The 16706-nt window shown below is 40.2% G+C and overlaps 1 protein-coding gene across 1 annotated transcript; it reads left to right on the forward strand.

Annotated features, from left to right (window-relative positions):
- Window positions 1-1024: 1024 nt before the first annotated feature.
- Window positions 1025-2704, forward strand: LOC116024087. The gene has a single exon (XM_031264993.1). The coding sequence runs from the start codon at window positions 1025-1027 to the stop codon at window positions 2702-2704; it is 1680 nt and encodes a 559-aa protein (XP_031120853.1).
- The last annotated feature ends 14002 nt before the right edge of the window (window positions 2705-16706 follow it).

A 16706-nucleotide genomic window follows, 5' to 3' on the forward strand; every position in this document is an offset into this window, starting at 1 on the left:
AGACGAGTAGTGGAGGAAGTCGGTCGAGCACGGGTAAGAGTGGAGTGTCTCTATTGAACTAAGGCACCGGGTCATTAAATGAGCCATTAAAGAGGAGTTAATGACAATGATAGAGAGGACCGTTGTAGGAGGTGGACCGACGCGGGAGGAGCGAAACCGGTAGCAATGATCAGATATAATGGCATTTATTGTATTAATTATTGTAACTATAACATTAATGATAGACTGGCCTTTGGACTCTATTGAACGTGTATAAAATCCTGAGAAAGACACTATAGAAGGGGTTAGCAATTTCTGAATACACACGAGAGAATTTTAGAGGAAGCTTTGAGTGTACTTTCTGATAGTGTTGGACCACCAGTTGACTATCCCTTTTGTCAGAAAACCAACACTGGCGCCGTCCGTGGAGAACATGACAAAAGGTTACGTGCTCACCTGAAAATTGAACAGCTGGAGGAAGAACCCAGAGTCAGGGTAGGTAGAATTTGACATCCCAAACTTGTGATTTGAGGGGCCGGTTGAGTCACAAAAATTCGCAGAATCATGATGAGGATCAACGCGATGAGAGGAGCCCGTGCTGAGTCGAGAATCTTCAAGACTCTTACCGCCATTGCCCCCGTTGAATATCACTGAGATAGTGGCCTAGGTGGTGGACGTCTATGAAAGGAGACGACAAGAGCATGAGGGACAAGCTTTGCACGATAGGTGCAGTGCTGCCCCGCCACCGCCAGCTGACCGAACAACGAATCTTTGACCTTCTAAGCAAGAAGGTTAGCGGAGGGAGAACCGCGCAAGTCCTGCACAATCATGGTTAGGGCTGGGTGTTCCTAATCGTCTGACCTTTGATAGGCTTGGCGAGAGAAGAGTGAACTAGGCACTAAACCGGGGAAAAATAAGACCAGAAGAAGAGTCGTCTCAATCCACTCATGAGCCTAGGAATAGATCTTCACAAAGATTGGGAGGAGGTATTCATGAAGTGGAGCAAATATCCGCTTTATCGGCTAAAGTGGATAATGTTGCAACAATGGTGCAAAAGCTAGCTCAAATCACTCTTCAAAATCGAAATGTGAGCTATGTTTCTACTCCTTCTTCTCCCTCAAGAAAAGTGTTGATTTGTGATCTTTGCGGTGGAGGGCACAACTTGGGTGAATGCCTTAATGAAGACACCAATTCTCAATCTTCTATGGAGCATGTTGATTTGGTGGGATACAATAGGCCACAACAATCTTTTCAACCTCAAGGAGCCTATAATCCTAATACCTCAAGGAATCATCCCGGTTTTTCTTGGAGCAACCCAATGGGGGCGGCAAATCCCCAACATTTTGGAAATAGAGGATCTCCACCGGGATTTCAAGGGCAATCAAATTATAGAGGAGCCCCACCACAACAATTTAGGCCAACTCAAGGATTTCAACTCCAAGCTCCGACTATTCAACCAAGGCCACCACTACCTACTTTGGAAGCTCCACCTCCACCGAATTGGGAAGCTATGATGGAAATGATGGTGAAATCTCAATTGCAAAGTGATGAAAGATTTAGACAAGTGACGAAGAGGTTGGACCAATTGAGTGCTCACAACAAGATGCTAGAGAACCAATTAGCAAAGCAAGCTTCTACTTCTAGCACCAAAGTCACCGGGAAGTTACCCGCTTGTCCCGAGAATCCAAGAGAGCATGTCAATGCTATTGTAACAAGAAGTGGAAAGAAACTTGAAGAACCACCTCTTCCGGTTGAAAAACCAAGGCCGAGTAAAATCATTGATGTTGAGATTGAAGAGAAACTTGAAGAAGAAGAGGCTAACCCTCCCGTTTTGAATGCGATCCCTCAAAGTCATGAAAGAGATGAAAAAGAGAAGCCCGAGAGAAAGTATGTGCCACCACTTCCATTCCCTCAAAAATTCCAAAGGCAAGCCAAAGATAGTAGATGGAAAAAATTCTTGGATATTGTAGAAAATTTGAAAGTCTCTATCCCGTTGCTTGATTTGCTCACCCAAACACCTTCTTATGGGAAGTTTTTAAAGGAGATTCTATCTAAAAAGAGAAAGTTTGGTGATCAAGAAATAATTGCAATGGCACAAGAGTACTGGGCCTTAACACGTGAAGAGGGAAGGTTTCCTACCAAGCTTAGAGATCCGGGAAGATTCACGATCCCATGTGTTATTGGTGGCTCTACAATTAATATATCACTTTGTGATTTAGGAGCAAGTGTTAATATAATGCCTTTATCTCTTGGCCAGAAGCTCAATTTGGGAGAGCCACAACCGGTCGAATTCACACTTCAATTTGCCGATCGGTCAACCAAAAATCCTATTGGAATTCTTAAGGATGTTCCCGTTCGTGTTGACAAGTATTTTGTGCCTTGTGACTTCGTAGTAATGGATATTCGAGAAGACCCCTATACTCCAATCATTTTGGGGAGACCTTTCTTGGCCACAACAGGAGCAATAATTGATGCACGGAAAGGATCAATGATCTTTGATTTTGGAGAAGAGAAAGTGGCATTCAATGTCCTTGAAGATCCCAATTCTTGTGTTATTGAAAGATGTTATAGGGCCGATGTGATCTGTAGCAAGACTCGTGATGGAGATGCTAATTTTACACATGTGGAGAAAGTCGACAAAGGATGTCTTTTGGGATGCAAAGCTTGTGATAGGAACTTCAATGAGGCTAGAGATGGTGGTAGCCTCACGGATCAACCCGGATGAACTTTGAAAAAGGGGTCGAGCTTATGACCTTAAACAAGCGCTTCTTGGGAGGCAACCCAAGCCTTTTAATTTCTTGCATTTTTATTTTTGTTGGTTTATTTTGCATGATGGATTTTGAATAATGAATTTGGGTTTTAGTGCTTTATTTCTAAAATTACATGATGCTAAATGATGTTTTCGAAAATTTTTGAGCTTAAGTTCTTACGTTTATATGGTTTTGGAGTTGAATTTTTGCTTATTGAGTGTTGTTTTCGTGTTGGAAGTTGGCTCGATGTTTTACAGTTGAAAGCAGTGAAGTAAATGCATTCTGATCTGTTTCGACGCGTCGAGAATTAGACTCGACGCGTCGAGAGTCTGCCGTATGTTTTTACGAGAAATTCTGTGAGGGCTCGACGCGTCGAGCCCCCTGGTCAATAGTTGACCGAGAGATTTAAAACTAATTTTTCCCCCAAAATTTTTGTCTCTCCATTTTCGAACAGCAGAACTCCTACTCGTTTTCCTTGCATTCTTTTCATCTTTTGGTCTCAAAATTCACTCACATTCACTCCAACTTCATTCTAAAGCTTCAAGGTAACATCCTTATCCATTTTTTCCATCAATTTCTCTTATTTTTGTTCTTAATTTCATAGTTCTTGAGCATGAAACCTAACCCACAAATTTTTGCTAATTTTCGAATTTTGTGGACTAAAATGCATTGGGTTAGTGTTTCTTTGCATCCCTTTACTCTTAGTGTTGCTCTTACATGTTAATATTACATTACACTTGAATCTTAAATGAATACAATAGATTTACACTCTTTATTTGCTCATGAATTTCCATGTTTAATGCCCATAGTTATTTTAATGATTAGTGTAGGTTTATGTTGCAAATGCTTATGATTGATTGTATTTGAGGTGGTGATATTTGTTGTGATGAAATGGATTGAATGGGGACACCAATTGCACTAAACTTCTTTGTTCAAATTCTTGCACACAAGGTGTTTGATGAAATGCTCCAATAAAGTTCTTGATAATTTCTTGCATTGTTTGCTTACATATTGCTCTATGTTTCACATTAATCAATACTTGCAAGTATATATTGTCCTCACTTTATGATATTGTAGATAAGAAATGCCTCCAAGAGTTCGATTCGCAAACACAAGACAAAGAGGAGAGTCATCACAACAAACTCAAGAGCCTCCTTGATGTTGTGTGTATAGTGGAAGTGAATGTGAAGTGGTAAAACGAAGAGTCAAGACTCCCCGAGTGTCGTGTCTCTCAAGGATGGCGAATGGGAACCGAATTTATGTTGGCATTTATGAGGTTGAAAGGTAAGAGTTACAAGAATCATAGGGAGAAGATTTGTTCATGGTTGGTTGGGTAAGAGGTTTTAAAGGTAAAATAAGATAGAAAATACAAAAGGTAAAGGGAAGGGGTGCATGCCAAAGTTAAGCCAAAGGATTGATTATCGTAGGTAGCTTGGAATTGGGTTTCGGGATTGATCTAGGGAGTCACGGTATTAGTACCGAGTGGCGTCACACTCAGACTCTCAATCCTCATTCGGTTGAGGCATTTTATCGAACACCTTGCCTACCACTCTTCTCGGATCTCATCCTTTCGGATTAAGAGCGGAGATATTGATGAGTTGGGCTCGTGAGAGGCCGCTATCGCGCACTCTCTCACTTCCACTCGGTTCACTAACTATCCCGGCCGGAAATAGAAGCAAAGATTGAACAACATCATCCATACAAATATCAATCATACTCCCACAATACCAAGATCATAAGATAAAGTATAAGCATCAATCCATAGATCAACAAGGGCACACACACCCAAACTAATCTACTCTAACATGATAAACATAAATAGAAGAAATATAAACAAAGCAAGAATGTAAAAGATCCAACTTTATATTAAAAGAAGAGAAATTATACCTAAGGAAGCTTGAATCTACATAATCTTCATCTTCAAATCCTAAGCTAAATCTATTCTAAGGAGTGTTTTCCTCCCCAAAGGGGAAGAATTTGGAAAGAGAAATCAGATCTAAAGCTATTGGGGGCTGCTGAAAACTGATCTAAAAGACCTATAAAGGGCATATATATAGCCCCCAAAATCTTGCCCTAATAGTTTCCGCGCTGTGTCGCGTCCACGCGGCTCACACGCGTGTGAGCGTGCGTGGGAGCAATCCAGTGAGCAACCACGCCGCTCACACGTGCGTGGTGAAGTTTGCTTCTTCTATGTTCTTCTATGTTGTAGCTCTCGTCGATACGGTTCCATAGCCACCTGCCTCGCCTCATTCGGACATTCCTAGCTCCGGTTACGTCCGTTTTACTGCAGTGTCGCCGGAATGCCCTGCGAAGTGCAAGAATTGTGCAAATTATATGAAAACACACATGATAAGTCCCTAGACCTATATGCAATGAAATTACCCTATCTTAGCATGTTTCTGGCCTAATGGACATCTATTATAACATGTTTAACACCTAAATGACCCCTAAAATACGGCTACTTTTGGCACTTATCAAATTTTCCACACTTTAACTTTGCTTGTCCTCAAGCAATTCACAATTAAACGCTAATCATTTAAGTGCCAAAGGTAGCTGTGTTACTCAATCAATTAACCGGTCTATTAACTCTAGGGTGTAGCCAACGGAGTGGGTGAAATAACGCACATTATCTACATAGAATGGTAACCATATGCCATACACTCTAAGAATATACAAACGAAGCAAAACCCCTATGGTCTCATTTGGACAATGCAACGCACACACCCTTCATTCAACCAAGCATGCAATCCAAATTAGATTCACCTCAAATTTTACAAAGGCCTTCAAGCCGAGTCCCCTAGTGGGAACGATGTGCACACCTCAACCAACCACTTTTCGACTAAACGCCAAAGCGCAACGCGTAAAATAAGTGAGGGTAGGGACATGGACCGCTCACCGCCAATGGCTTGGGCGGTCACTCTTTCTTCTCACTTCCTAGGATAACGCCATCGGGCGACCCGACTTCACATGGAGCTCCATGCTTTTTCGAAGACAGTGCAATGGGTGCCCGAATCCTAGCGAAGCGGCTCACCTCCGCTCTATTTTCTCATCTCCTAGGAGCATTTTATGTGGACAACCGACTCCAGGTATAGCTTTTGCTTTTTATGAAGACTATGGTTGAACACAACCTAGCGAGATGGCTTTCCTCAGTTTTTATCTCTAGGATTGGCCTTTTGCCTTTTCTACTTTTCTTCATACAACCCCTCATGCCTTTTTCTTGGGATTAAGGGATTTTTCACTCTAAGCTCACTATTAGGCTCACCTTTTGCCCCATGCCCTACCAAAATTAGTTCAATTCCGGGCTTCGCTTTCACTTATCTTTCTAAAATTAAGGGGTGCACACTCCCACTTCGAGAGATCATTGACTAAGGTCTAAGGAAAATAAGAGGTGAATATCATGCAAGCATTCAAGAATTTAAAGCTCATTTGGTCAAAGAAGGGGTACTTCCCATGGATATTCAAAGAGAAAAAATTTTATTTTTGGCATATGATTAACATTCTCCATAGATAATGTGAACAATGACACACTCTCCAAAGATAAAACACACCCATAAGACAAGACCAATATATCAATCAAGCAACAAACAATATAAGCACAAGGTGCATCCTTTCCACACTTTAAAACAAACATCGTCCTCGATGTTGCCTTGAGGATCAAGTGGAACAAAGGAGCACAACCATTCAAAATCAATCAAACCCTTTCCACACTTTAGAAGTGTTTCCGGAGGTGTGGGGTATCAACAATATAGCATTTTGTGTGCGCAAAATAGCATGTGTTTATCAAGTATGCAAGGAACACGTATAACAATTCAATTTCCACACTTTAGAATTGAAAAACGAGGCATAAAAAGTATAAGGGATAAGAGGTTTACAACCAAGTAAGCATCCCTTCATTTCCACACTTTAAGCTTTTAACATCTCTTTTGCCTTCGTTCTCCAAGCTACATGAAACAATGTTAGCGCAAGAAGACAACCAATTGACGTGGAATGGCCTGGCGGAAGTTCTTTTATTCATAATGAAAACAGAAATCCTAAAACTAGGTAATTAAATCAAGATAGGAGATGATTATTTGCACGGCCAGACCTTGGAGACTATAAAAATTGGATGAAAAGAAAATAATGCACGAAAATCTGTCCAGGACCTGTCCACACGACTCACACGCGTGGTGGTCCTCGTGGGTCAGCACTAGAAAGATTCCATGCCTGTCACCACGTGTGTGAGCAGGCGTGGCCAGCAGTGCTGATCACTTTCTTCGTCTCCTGGCTTTTGCCTTCCATGTTTGATCCAGTTTAGCTCATTTGTCATGGCTTAGCACCAAAATCACCTGCATTGTTAGCTCAAGCAAGGCTATTCTAAAAAGAAAAATTGCTAATAAACGAAGAGAAAGAAAAAAATAAACAAGAAATAAAGTTCTAATCTAAGGATAACGTTGGGATTGCCTCCCAAGTGCGCCATGGTTTAACGTCTCCTAGCTAGACGCTGTGTGCTCTATCCTTCGAAGCACACAGATTTTGGGACCTTACCAAGCGTCCCGTGAACTTTAGATTCAAGGTATGCCCGAAGATGGGAAATATCCTTGAATTTGGAAACTAAGGAGAGGAAAATAAAATTCAACGATAAGTAAGCTCGGGGTATTATTTCAAGATGTTCAAAGATAACATACCCCTCTTCTTCTTTCTCCTTAGAGGTTCCTACCCCTGCAACCTTTTCCTTAAAGACTCCCCAATATACACACTCTCCACCTTCTATCCTATCTAGAGCAATTTCTCCCGACACAACTTCTATCGGATTGTCAAGGGTGACAACTCTCTTTCCTTGATCCTGCTTCTCTTCTTCTACGGTTTCTAAGAAATTCTCATCTTCCCATACAGGATCGTCATATTCATAAAATTCGCTTTCACAAGAATAAAAAGATTTGATCTCATCCTCACTCCCCAAATTATCATCACACAGTTGCAAGGAATCACACTCCCATGAGCAAAAAGAAACTTTATCACATTCATCAAGATTATCATGAATTGTAAAGGAGTCATCCTCACAAACATTATAAGAACCTTCAATAAGAGTTTGAGGGAAAGTTTTACCTCGTGTGGGTTCTTTGTTTTCCCACACAATTTCAATGTGATCCTCGTCCTCACTCTCAATCTCTTCCCATTGTGGTATGTTCAACTCGAAAGTTGAAACTTCTTGAAGTACCGGGGCATCAAGTTCTTCTCGTTCTTCTACACTCACCTTTTCATTTTTAGCCTTTCTTTCTATCTCGCCTTCACTTCGCGGATAGGTTTCCATTGTTGGGTTAGTTCCCATGAAATGGTCATCAACTTGTGGTAGCATTTTCTTCATGAACTCCTCCGACATTGATAGCATTTTAGTCTCAATTTCGTCCAGCGGAAGTCTTTCTTCGCGAAGAGTGACAAGATTCTTCTTCAATTCACTTCTAATCTCATTTCTTAGGTTGATGGTATCCTCCTTGGCCATTTGGATGAACAATTCTAATTTGTCTTTCAAGATTTGGATTTCATCATTGACCGGTGGAAGGTACTCACAATGTTGTCTCTCATAGGGCATTGGTTGAGTGAAATTTTGCACAAAAGGTGGTGTTTTGTAAAGGTATGTTTCATCTTGTTATGGTGGGGATGAATAACTAGGATTAGTGTAAGAATGAGAATACCAATTCTTCTCAAGGTTATGATTTGATGGAGGGTCATAGTGGAATGGAGGTTTAACGGTTGAAGGGATTATGGCCTTTAATGCTGGTTCACTGTTATGATTCCTCTCCATTTTGGTATGTAGGTTTCTCAATTCTTTCATGGTTAAGCATAGATGAGGAAGCATATGAATATGATGGTTGGTTGTGATCAAAGTAAGTGTTCGGGTGTGAATATGGTGGTGGTGGGTACAAATAAGGACTTGGATAATAATATGGGTAAGGTTCATAGGGTTGGGGTGGAATATTTGTTGTATATGGTCTTCCATGGTATGGGTAACCATGGGGATACTTATAAGCACTCATTTTGTAAGCTTCAATTGATTTGTTGAAGAAAATTTCCTGTGCAAAGCTTAACAAACAACAAATATTTTCGCAACTAGAAGTAGTTGCAAGTGAGCACAAGATATACAAGGCAATATAAGCTCACTTCTCAAACAAGTAACAAAAATAAGAAAACAAAATAGACAAAAAGAAAACAATTCAAGAGCTCTTACAAATCTACTTCAAAAATGTCAACACAATTCAAGAACCGTTTGCCATCCCGGCAACGGCGCCATTTTGATGTTGTGTGTATAGTGGAAGTGAATGTGAAGTGGTAAAACGAAGAGTCAAGACTCCCCGAGTGTCGTGTCTCTCAAGGATGGCGAATGGGAACCGAATTTATGTTGGCATTTATGAGGTTGAAAAGTAAGAGTTACAAGAATCATAGGGAGAAGGTTTGTTCATGGTTGGTTGGGTAAGAGGTTTTAAAGGTAAAATAAGATAGAAAATACAAAAGGTAAAGGGAAGGGGTGCATGCCAAAGTTAAGCCAAAGGATTGATTATCGTAGGTAGCTTGAAATTGGGTTTCAGGATTGATCTAGGGAGTCACGGTATTAGTACCGAGTGGCGTCACACTCAGACTCTCAATCCTCAATCAGTTGAGGCATTTTATCGAACACCTTGCCTACCACTCCTCTCAGATCTCATCCTTTCGGATTAAGAGCGGAGATATAGATGAGTTGGGCTCGTGAGAGGCCGTTATCGCGCACTCTCTCACTTCCACTCGGTTCACTAACTATCCCGGCCGGAAATAGAAGCAAAGATTGAACAACATCATCCATACAAATATCAATCATACTCCCACAATACCAAGATCATAAGATAAAGTATAAGCATTAATCCATAGATCAACAAGGGCACACACACCCAAACTAATCTACTCTAACATGATAAACATAAATAGAAGCAATATAAACAAAGCAAGAATGTAAAAGATCCGACTTTATATTAAAAGAAGAGAAATTATACCTAAGGAAGCTTGAATCTACATAATCTTTATCTTCAAATCCTAAGCTAAATCTATTCTAAGGAGTGTTTTCCTCCCCAAAGGGGAAGAATTTGGAAAGAGAAATTAGATCTAAAGCTATTGGGGGCTGCTGAAAACTGATCTAAAAGACCTATAAAGGGCATATATATAGCCCCCAAAATCTCGCCCTAATAGTTTCCGCATTGTGTCGCGTCCACGCGGCTCACACGCGTGTGAGCGTGCGTGGGTGCAATCCAGTGAGCAACCACGCCGCTCACACGCGTGTGAGCGTGCGTGGTGAAGTTTGCTTCTTCTGTCTTCTTCTATGTTGTAGCTCTCATCGATACGGTTCCATAGCCACCTGCCTCGCCTCATTTGGACATTCCTAGCTCCGGTTACGTTCGTTTTACTGAAGTGTCGCCGGAATGCCCTGCGAAGTGCAAGAATTGTGCAAATTATATGAAAACACACATGATAAGTCCCTAGACCTATATGCAATGAAATTACCCTATCTTAGCATGTTTCTAGGCCTAATGGACATCTATTATAACATGTTTCACACCTAAATAACCCCTAAAATACGGCTACTTTTGGCACTTATCACTCCTCCGCGTATTTTCCACCACTACCACCCCCCGAAGACGATCATCATTAGCAGGTCAAGGGATGCCCTTCAATCCCTTTGGACAATGCAACTCTTTAAGTGTGGGGGGAAGTGTGGTTGAATTGATTTTCCCTTTTATATTTTTATATCTTTAGCTTTTGTTTCAGTTTTTAGTTTTGACTACTTTTGGATCTTCTCTTGAACTTATTTTGAACTCTTACTCCTTATTCTCTTGCTATTTGGGGTTTTTATGAATTTTTTTTTGTGCTTTAAATGTTGAAAAATATGGTCTTTAGCTTGTTGGGTCCCCACTTGAATTCTTGAAAATATGTCATGTTTTGCTTGGATGACTCATGTGCTTCGTGTTGATAAATTCTTGTCATGGCATCTAGTTCCAATTATTCTCTCTTGCCGGTTGGTGGTTTGATTGGTTGAACTTGTTGCATTCCAATGTGCCATTGATGAAATCAAAGTGAAGCATATGATTGAACTATTCTCTTGCCAATGTCCTTGTTAACCACTTAATAAATGAAATAATTCCTAATCTAGTAGTTGTGCTTCGCTAGTGAAAGTTTATGCGAAATTCCGGCATTGCCTCATTAGTTGGCTTTATGGAACTTGCCTCAATACTCCTCCAAAATGTAGTCTAATTGCTTGCATGCTTAGAAATGATTTAGGCCATTTTTGTTCACATTTAGCCTTTAAACCTACCTACATCATATGTTGTTATCCCTTGTGTCCCCTTTGAGCCTTTTTCTTTGTTTAATAAGTGCTAAGCACTTAACCCCTCATTGTGATTTTTCTTGTTTAACCCTCATCATTAAACCCTTAGCCATTAGCCAAATATTTTCCCTTCCACCCAAGAGAGAATTTAGCATTTATCTTTGTTATTCTTAGAAGAGATCTTTATGGAGCTTGAAGTTAGAAAGCAACATGTACTTTGAAATGTTTAAGTGTGGGGGTCTTGATCGTTTGTATATAGTCATTTACTACTTGGGTAGTTTGCTAGCATTCGAATAAAGTTTGCTTCTATATATATATATATATATATATATATATAAAAGAAATCAGAAAATCGAAAATCAAAGTCCAAAAGTTGATACTTTGAAAAGTTGTTGCTTATTCTTGAGAAAAACCAAAAAGAAAAGTATTGAAGAATAAAAGTTTGAATAGTTTGAAGTTTGTAAATAGTTAGTTGGAAAGTTTGTTTTCGACTCCCACTTCTTTAGAATGTTGCCTTGGTTCTTAAAAGTTACATTTGGCTCCTTTGGTCATATCTTTCTCATCTCTTCTAGGATTTTATAAGGTAGATATTTGTGACATTCTCTCTCTTTTGTTAATTTTTCCATACCCCTTCTTTGTTAGCCTAAACCCTTAGCCCCGTTACAAGCTAATAAAAGACCTATTTGATCTTTGCATGCAACTTTAGGTCTATACTAGGAGGAGTACAAAAGGCAAGCCTTTGGGATCTATTTCTAATGCCAAGTTTTGCATAAACCTAACTGAGTATGTGTGCACACTAGATTTCTCACTATAAATAATTTCGGTGCTTGGATATTGGCTTGCGAATGGATCTTGTGTGTCAATCTAAGATGATTCTTGAAGCATGTTGTCGTGTGACAAGTTGGTTTGTGGATGTTTGTTTGTTGCAAGAGAGGTATGCGCGACTTGTGTGCTTGACTTGAAATTTACCCATTTGTTTGCTTGAGGACAAGCAAAGACTTAAGTGTGGGGGAGTTTGATATAATCTCAATTGTGCATATTTTTCTAATAGATTTGAATCAACTTTTGAGCTTAAATGGATTAAATTGCTATCTTCATTGCATATTCCTTGTTTTCTCTCTTAGATATGGTTTCACTCTTGATTTGAGTGTTTTATGGTGTTTGTTAGTGTTTTGAAACCATTTTAGATCAAATGCAAAGCAAGGGAACATTTCAAGACATGTTTGGGAGTCAAAATTGAAGAAGAATGCTTACATTGAGGCCTCGTCGCGTCTAGGATCAAATTCGTCACATTCAGAATTTCCAGTGTGCAACATTGTTGAGATGGGTCCAGGGCTAGGCTCGACGCGTCGAGAATCCACCGTAGGATTTTTTCAGAAAATCAACCATGCTCGACGCGTCGAAAATCCTGTGACAGCCTAGAATCTGCTGTGCAGAATTGCCTATTTTGCCCCTACTTTGTGCTCCCACTATATAAAGCTCATTTTCCCAAAACCCTAGACCTAAGCTGTGTTTTGAGGAGGCAAAAAGGGTGTGTAACACCCCGGCTCGGCTATACCGTACATCCGGAGTAGTTACCGCCACACCTAGACTGAACCCAATCAGATCCAGATAGAGTTCACTCTAGATGCACAGGCTGAAGACAAGGAAACTGTTTCATATCGTCATTACCCATCATAACTTCATATATATATTAGCAGCAAAAGGGTAGTTATACTAGCTACAAATATGTACAAGAGTTTTCTTACGGCCCATTAGAACAAAAGTTTGGGCTATTCCCGACCTTACTAGCCAACTTGGAACTACCATGGCTACAAAAGGTACTTACACAAAAAGGTCAGCTTTGACTTCTTCCCTGGGACACAACCTACTCTAGTGGGCGGTACACTGGGCCGGTATACGTTCCCCAAACAAGGTGCCACTCGCCCGCAAACCAGGTGATATGATCTAAGAATTTACATGGGGTGTTTACCATCATCCACTCGTCATAACTTTCCGGGGGACTAGGGTTCCACGGATAGGGGTAGTGAACAACGAACTCGAGAGGGTCGCTCTCCTCTAAAACCTCGATGGGGTAGAACCCATAACTTGCCTGAATAGCATCAATGAAACTCAATGGACTACTGGGAGCAGGAGGACAGACAGGTACAATCGGGTGAACAGGAGCAGGAATAGGATCATGAGCATAAGCCGGAGCTGGAGGGTCAGGAGCAAAGCCGGGAGTATACGGGTCGTCACCCGCTAGATACTGCACATAATCATCATAATCTAGTATGGGGAACATGAACTCTGATGAACCACCAGAGTTCCCTGTGCTGCAAGAGCCCACGCTAGACTGCATCTGATAAGGGGCACAATGAAGTGTAGTTAGCACGACGGCTAAGCAAGGAAATCCATTGTCACTCAAAAGTAAACAAAGGTTTTGAAAATATAATAATTTGAAAGCTGTAAAGTTTTACCCATGAGTTGAAAATCTACCTGCAACCAGATTATCAACAGTAGAAAGTATAGCAGAGTATATGAGTTAAATCAACATGTAAAACTTTTCTCAATTAAAGATAATGGCATAACTGCCGCTCGAAATCACTTTTCTGTCTTTCAGACCAATTTGCAAAACTTTTCATTTCCAGGAATTTTCATCATTTTTATCTCAAAAGAGAGTTCAGCAGCACACTTCAGTGCTCAAAATTCGTCACATTTTGCTCTTCAGCATAGTTACGGAGTAAGTAAATTTTCATAGTTAAAATTCACTTAGTTTCCCCCTGGGTAAGCGTGAGGCCTTTTTGGAGTGTTTTCTTAACTCCCTTCTTCCAACCCCGGGCCATGGCATTTAAGCCCTCCCGTAGGTCAATCATGTCTTCCTCAATCTTGTAACAACCCCGGGCCATGGCACTTAAGCCCTCCCGTAGGTCAATCATCTCAACAACCTCGGGCCATGGCATTTCAATCCCTCCCGTAGGTCAATCATCTCAACAACCTTGGGCCATGGCATTTAAGCCCTCCCGTAGGTCTATCTTGTAAACAACCGCTGGGCTATGGCAATTAAGCCCTCCCGTGGGTTAATCAAGTCATCCACAACTTATCCATAAACTAAGGTTTTCAAAACATTCTTTCTTTCCTGGATTCAAATAGCATTTTCGCATAATGTCTCAAACGATTATTTCTTTCAAAATATGCTTCAAAATGTTCACATATGCCAATGGCTTTTCAACACAAATTTCTCAAGTGACAAGGGTTATACTTGTTCCTTAAAAACAAGATTTTTCTTCCAAAGTGATGTACATAACTTCCAAAACAATATATGTTTTTTCAAAAAAAATTGAACTCAGTTGCCCATAGGCCTTTTAAACATCATATCATGTATGAGCAAAAATTTTGGAAGAAAACTCAGTTGAAAACATATCCACGCACAGTGGACGCGCTGGTGTCCGCACCACCGGACGCACGACGGACGCGCGTCCGGTGCCGCGTCCGACCGTTCTGCCTGGTTCCGAGCCTACTGGACGCGCGTCCAGGGCCGCGTCCCTGAATTCTGCCAATTTTGGGCAGTGAAAACAGTGTGATATGATGTGTAAAGTGGTGTAGTGAATTTGTGGGTTAATTATATCGTTCTCAAGGGATTGGGTTTTATGGCATGTACTTGTATAGCAATTAAATTCTTAGGCATTAAGATGAATAAATTTAACAAGAATCCAAGCAATCATATATGAGTTGATATGTAACAAGCTATAACAGGTTCATCAAGAATTAAAAGCAATATTACAATTGGTATAAACTCTGATAATTAAAGATAGGACTCGAATTAAGGAGAATTATCTTATAGATGCAATAACAAGATTTGGGGAAAACAATTAATTTAAGAGTTCAATGAATTGCACAAAAGAATCTTTAATCTAAATTTCATTTTCATGAACTAAAGATAAAGATTAGAACAATNAGTATACGGGTCGTCACCCGCTAGATACTGCACATAATCATCATAATCTAGTATGGGGAACATGAACTCTGATGAACCACCAGAGTTCCCTGTGCTGCAAGAGCCCACGCTAGACTGCATCTGATAAGGGGCACAATGAAGTGTAGTTAGCACGACGGCTAAGCAAGGAAATCCATTGTCACTCAAAAGTAAACAAAGGTTTTGAAAATATAATAATTTGAAAGCTGTAAAGTTTTACCCATGAGTTGAAAATCTACCTGCAACCAGATTATCAACAGTAGAAAGTATAGCAGAGTATATGAGTTAAATCAACATGTAAAACTTTTCTCAATTAAAGATAATGGCATAACTGCCGCTCGAAATCACTTTTCTGTCTTTCAGACCAATTTGCAAAACTTTTCATTTCCAGGAATTTTCATCATTTTTATCTCAAAAGAGAGTTCAGCAGCACACTTCAGTGCTCAAAATTCGTCACATTTTGCTCTTCAGCATAGTTACGGAGTAAGTAAATTTTCATAGTTAAAATTCACTTAGTTTCCCCCTGGGTAAGCGTGAGGCCTTTTTGGAGTGTTTTCTTAACTCCCTTCTTCCAACCCCGGGCCATGGCATTTAAGCCCTCCCGTAGGTCAATCATGTCTTCCTCAATCTTGTAACAACCCCGGGCCATGGCACTTAAGCCCTCCCGTAGGTCAATCATCTCAACAACCTCGGGCCATGGCATTTCAATCCCTCCCGTAGGTCAATCATCTCAACAACCTTGGGCCATGGCATTTAAGCCCTCCCGTAGGTCTATCTTGTAAACAACCGCTGGGCTATGGCAATTAAGCCCTCCCGTGGGTTAATCAAGTCATCCACAACTTATCCATAAACTAAGGTTTTCAAAACATTCTTTCTTTCCTGGATTCAAATAGCATTTTCGCATAATGTCTCAAACGATTATTTCTTTCAAAATATGCTTCAAAATGTTCACATATGCCAATGGCTTTTCAACACAAATTTCTCAAGTGACAAGGGTTATACTTGTTCCTTAAAAACAAGATTTTTCTTCCAAAGTGATGTACATAACTTCCAAAACAATATATGTTTTTTCAAAAAAAATTGAACTCAGTTGCCCATAGGCCTTTTAAACATCATATCATGTATGAGCAAAAATTTTGGAAGAAAACTCAGTTGAAAACATATCCACGCACAGTGGACGCGCTGGTGTCCGCACCACCGGACGCACGACGGACGCGCGTCCGGTGCCGCGTCCGACCGTTCTGCCTGGTTCCGAGCCTACTGGACGCGCGTCCAGGGCCGCGTCCCTGAATTCTGCCAATTTTGGGCAGTGAAAACAGTGTGATATGATGTGTAAAGTGGTGTAGTGAATTTGTGGGTTAATTATATCGTTCTCAAGGGATTGGGTTTTATGGCATGTACTTGTATAGCAATTAAATTCTTAGGCATTAAGATGAATAAATTTAACAAGAATCCAAGCAATCATATATGAGTTGATATGTAACAAGCTATAACAGGTTCATCAAGAATTAAAAGCAATATTACAATTGGTATAAACTCTGATAATTAAAGATAGGACTCGAATTAAGGAGAATTATCTTATAGATGCAATAACAAGATTTGGGGAAAACAATTAATTTAAGAGTTCAATGAATTGCACAAAAGAATCTTTAATCTAAATTTCATTTTCATGAACTAAAGATAAAGATTAGAACAA

This window comes from Ipomoea triloba, chromosome 7 (genome assembly GCF_003576645.1).
Source record: "Ipomoea triloba cultivar NCNSP0323 chromosome 7, ASM357664v1".
NCBI classification, from domain to species: Eukaryota; Viridiplantae; Streptophyta; class Magnoliopsida; order Solanales; family Convolvulaceae; genus Ipomoea; species Ipomoea triloba.

What these genes read in the sequence shown, in the direction of transcription:
- LOC116024087 (XM_031264993.1), top strand. Translation starts at nt 1,025, where the DNA reads ATGGTGCAAAAGCTAGCTCAAATCACTCTTCAAAATCGAAATGTGAGC.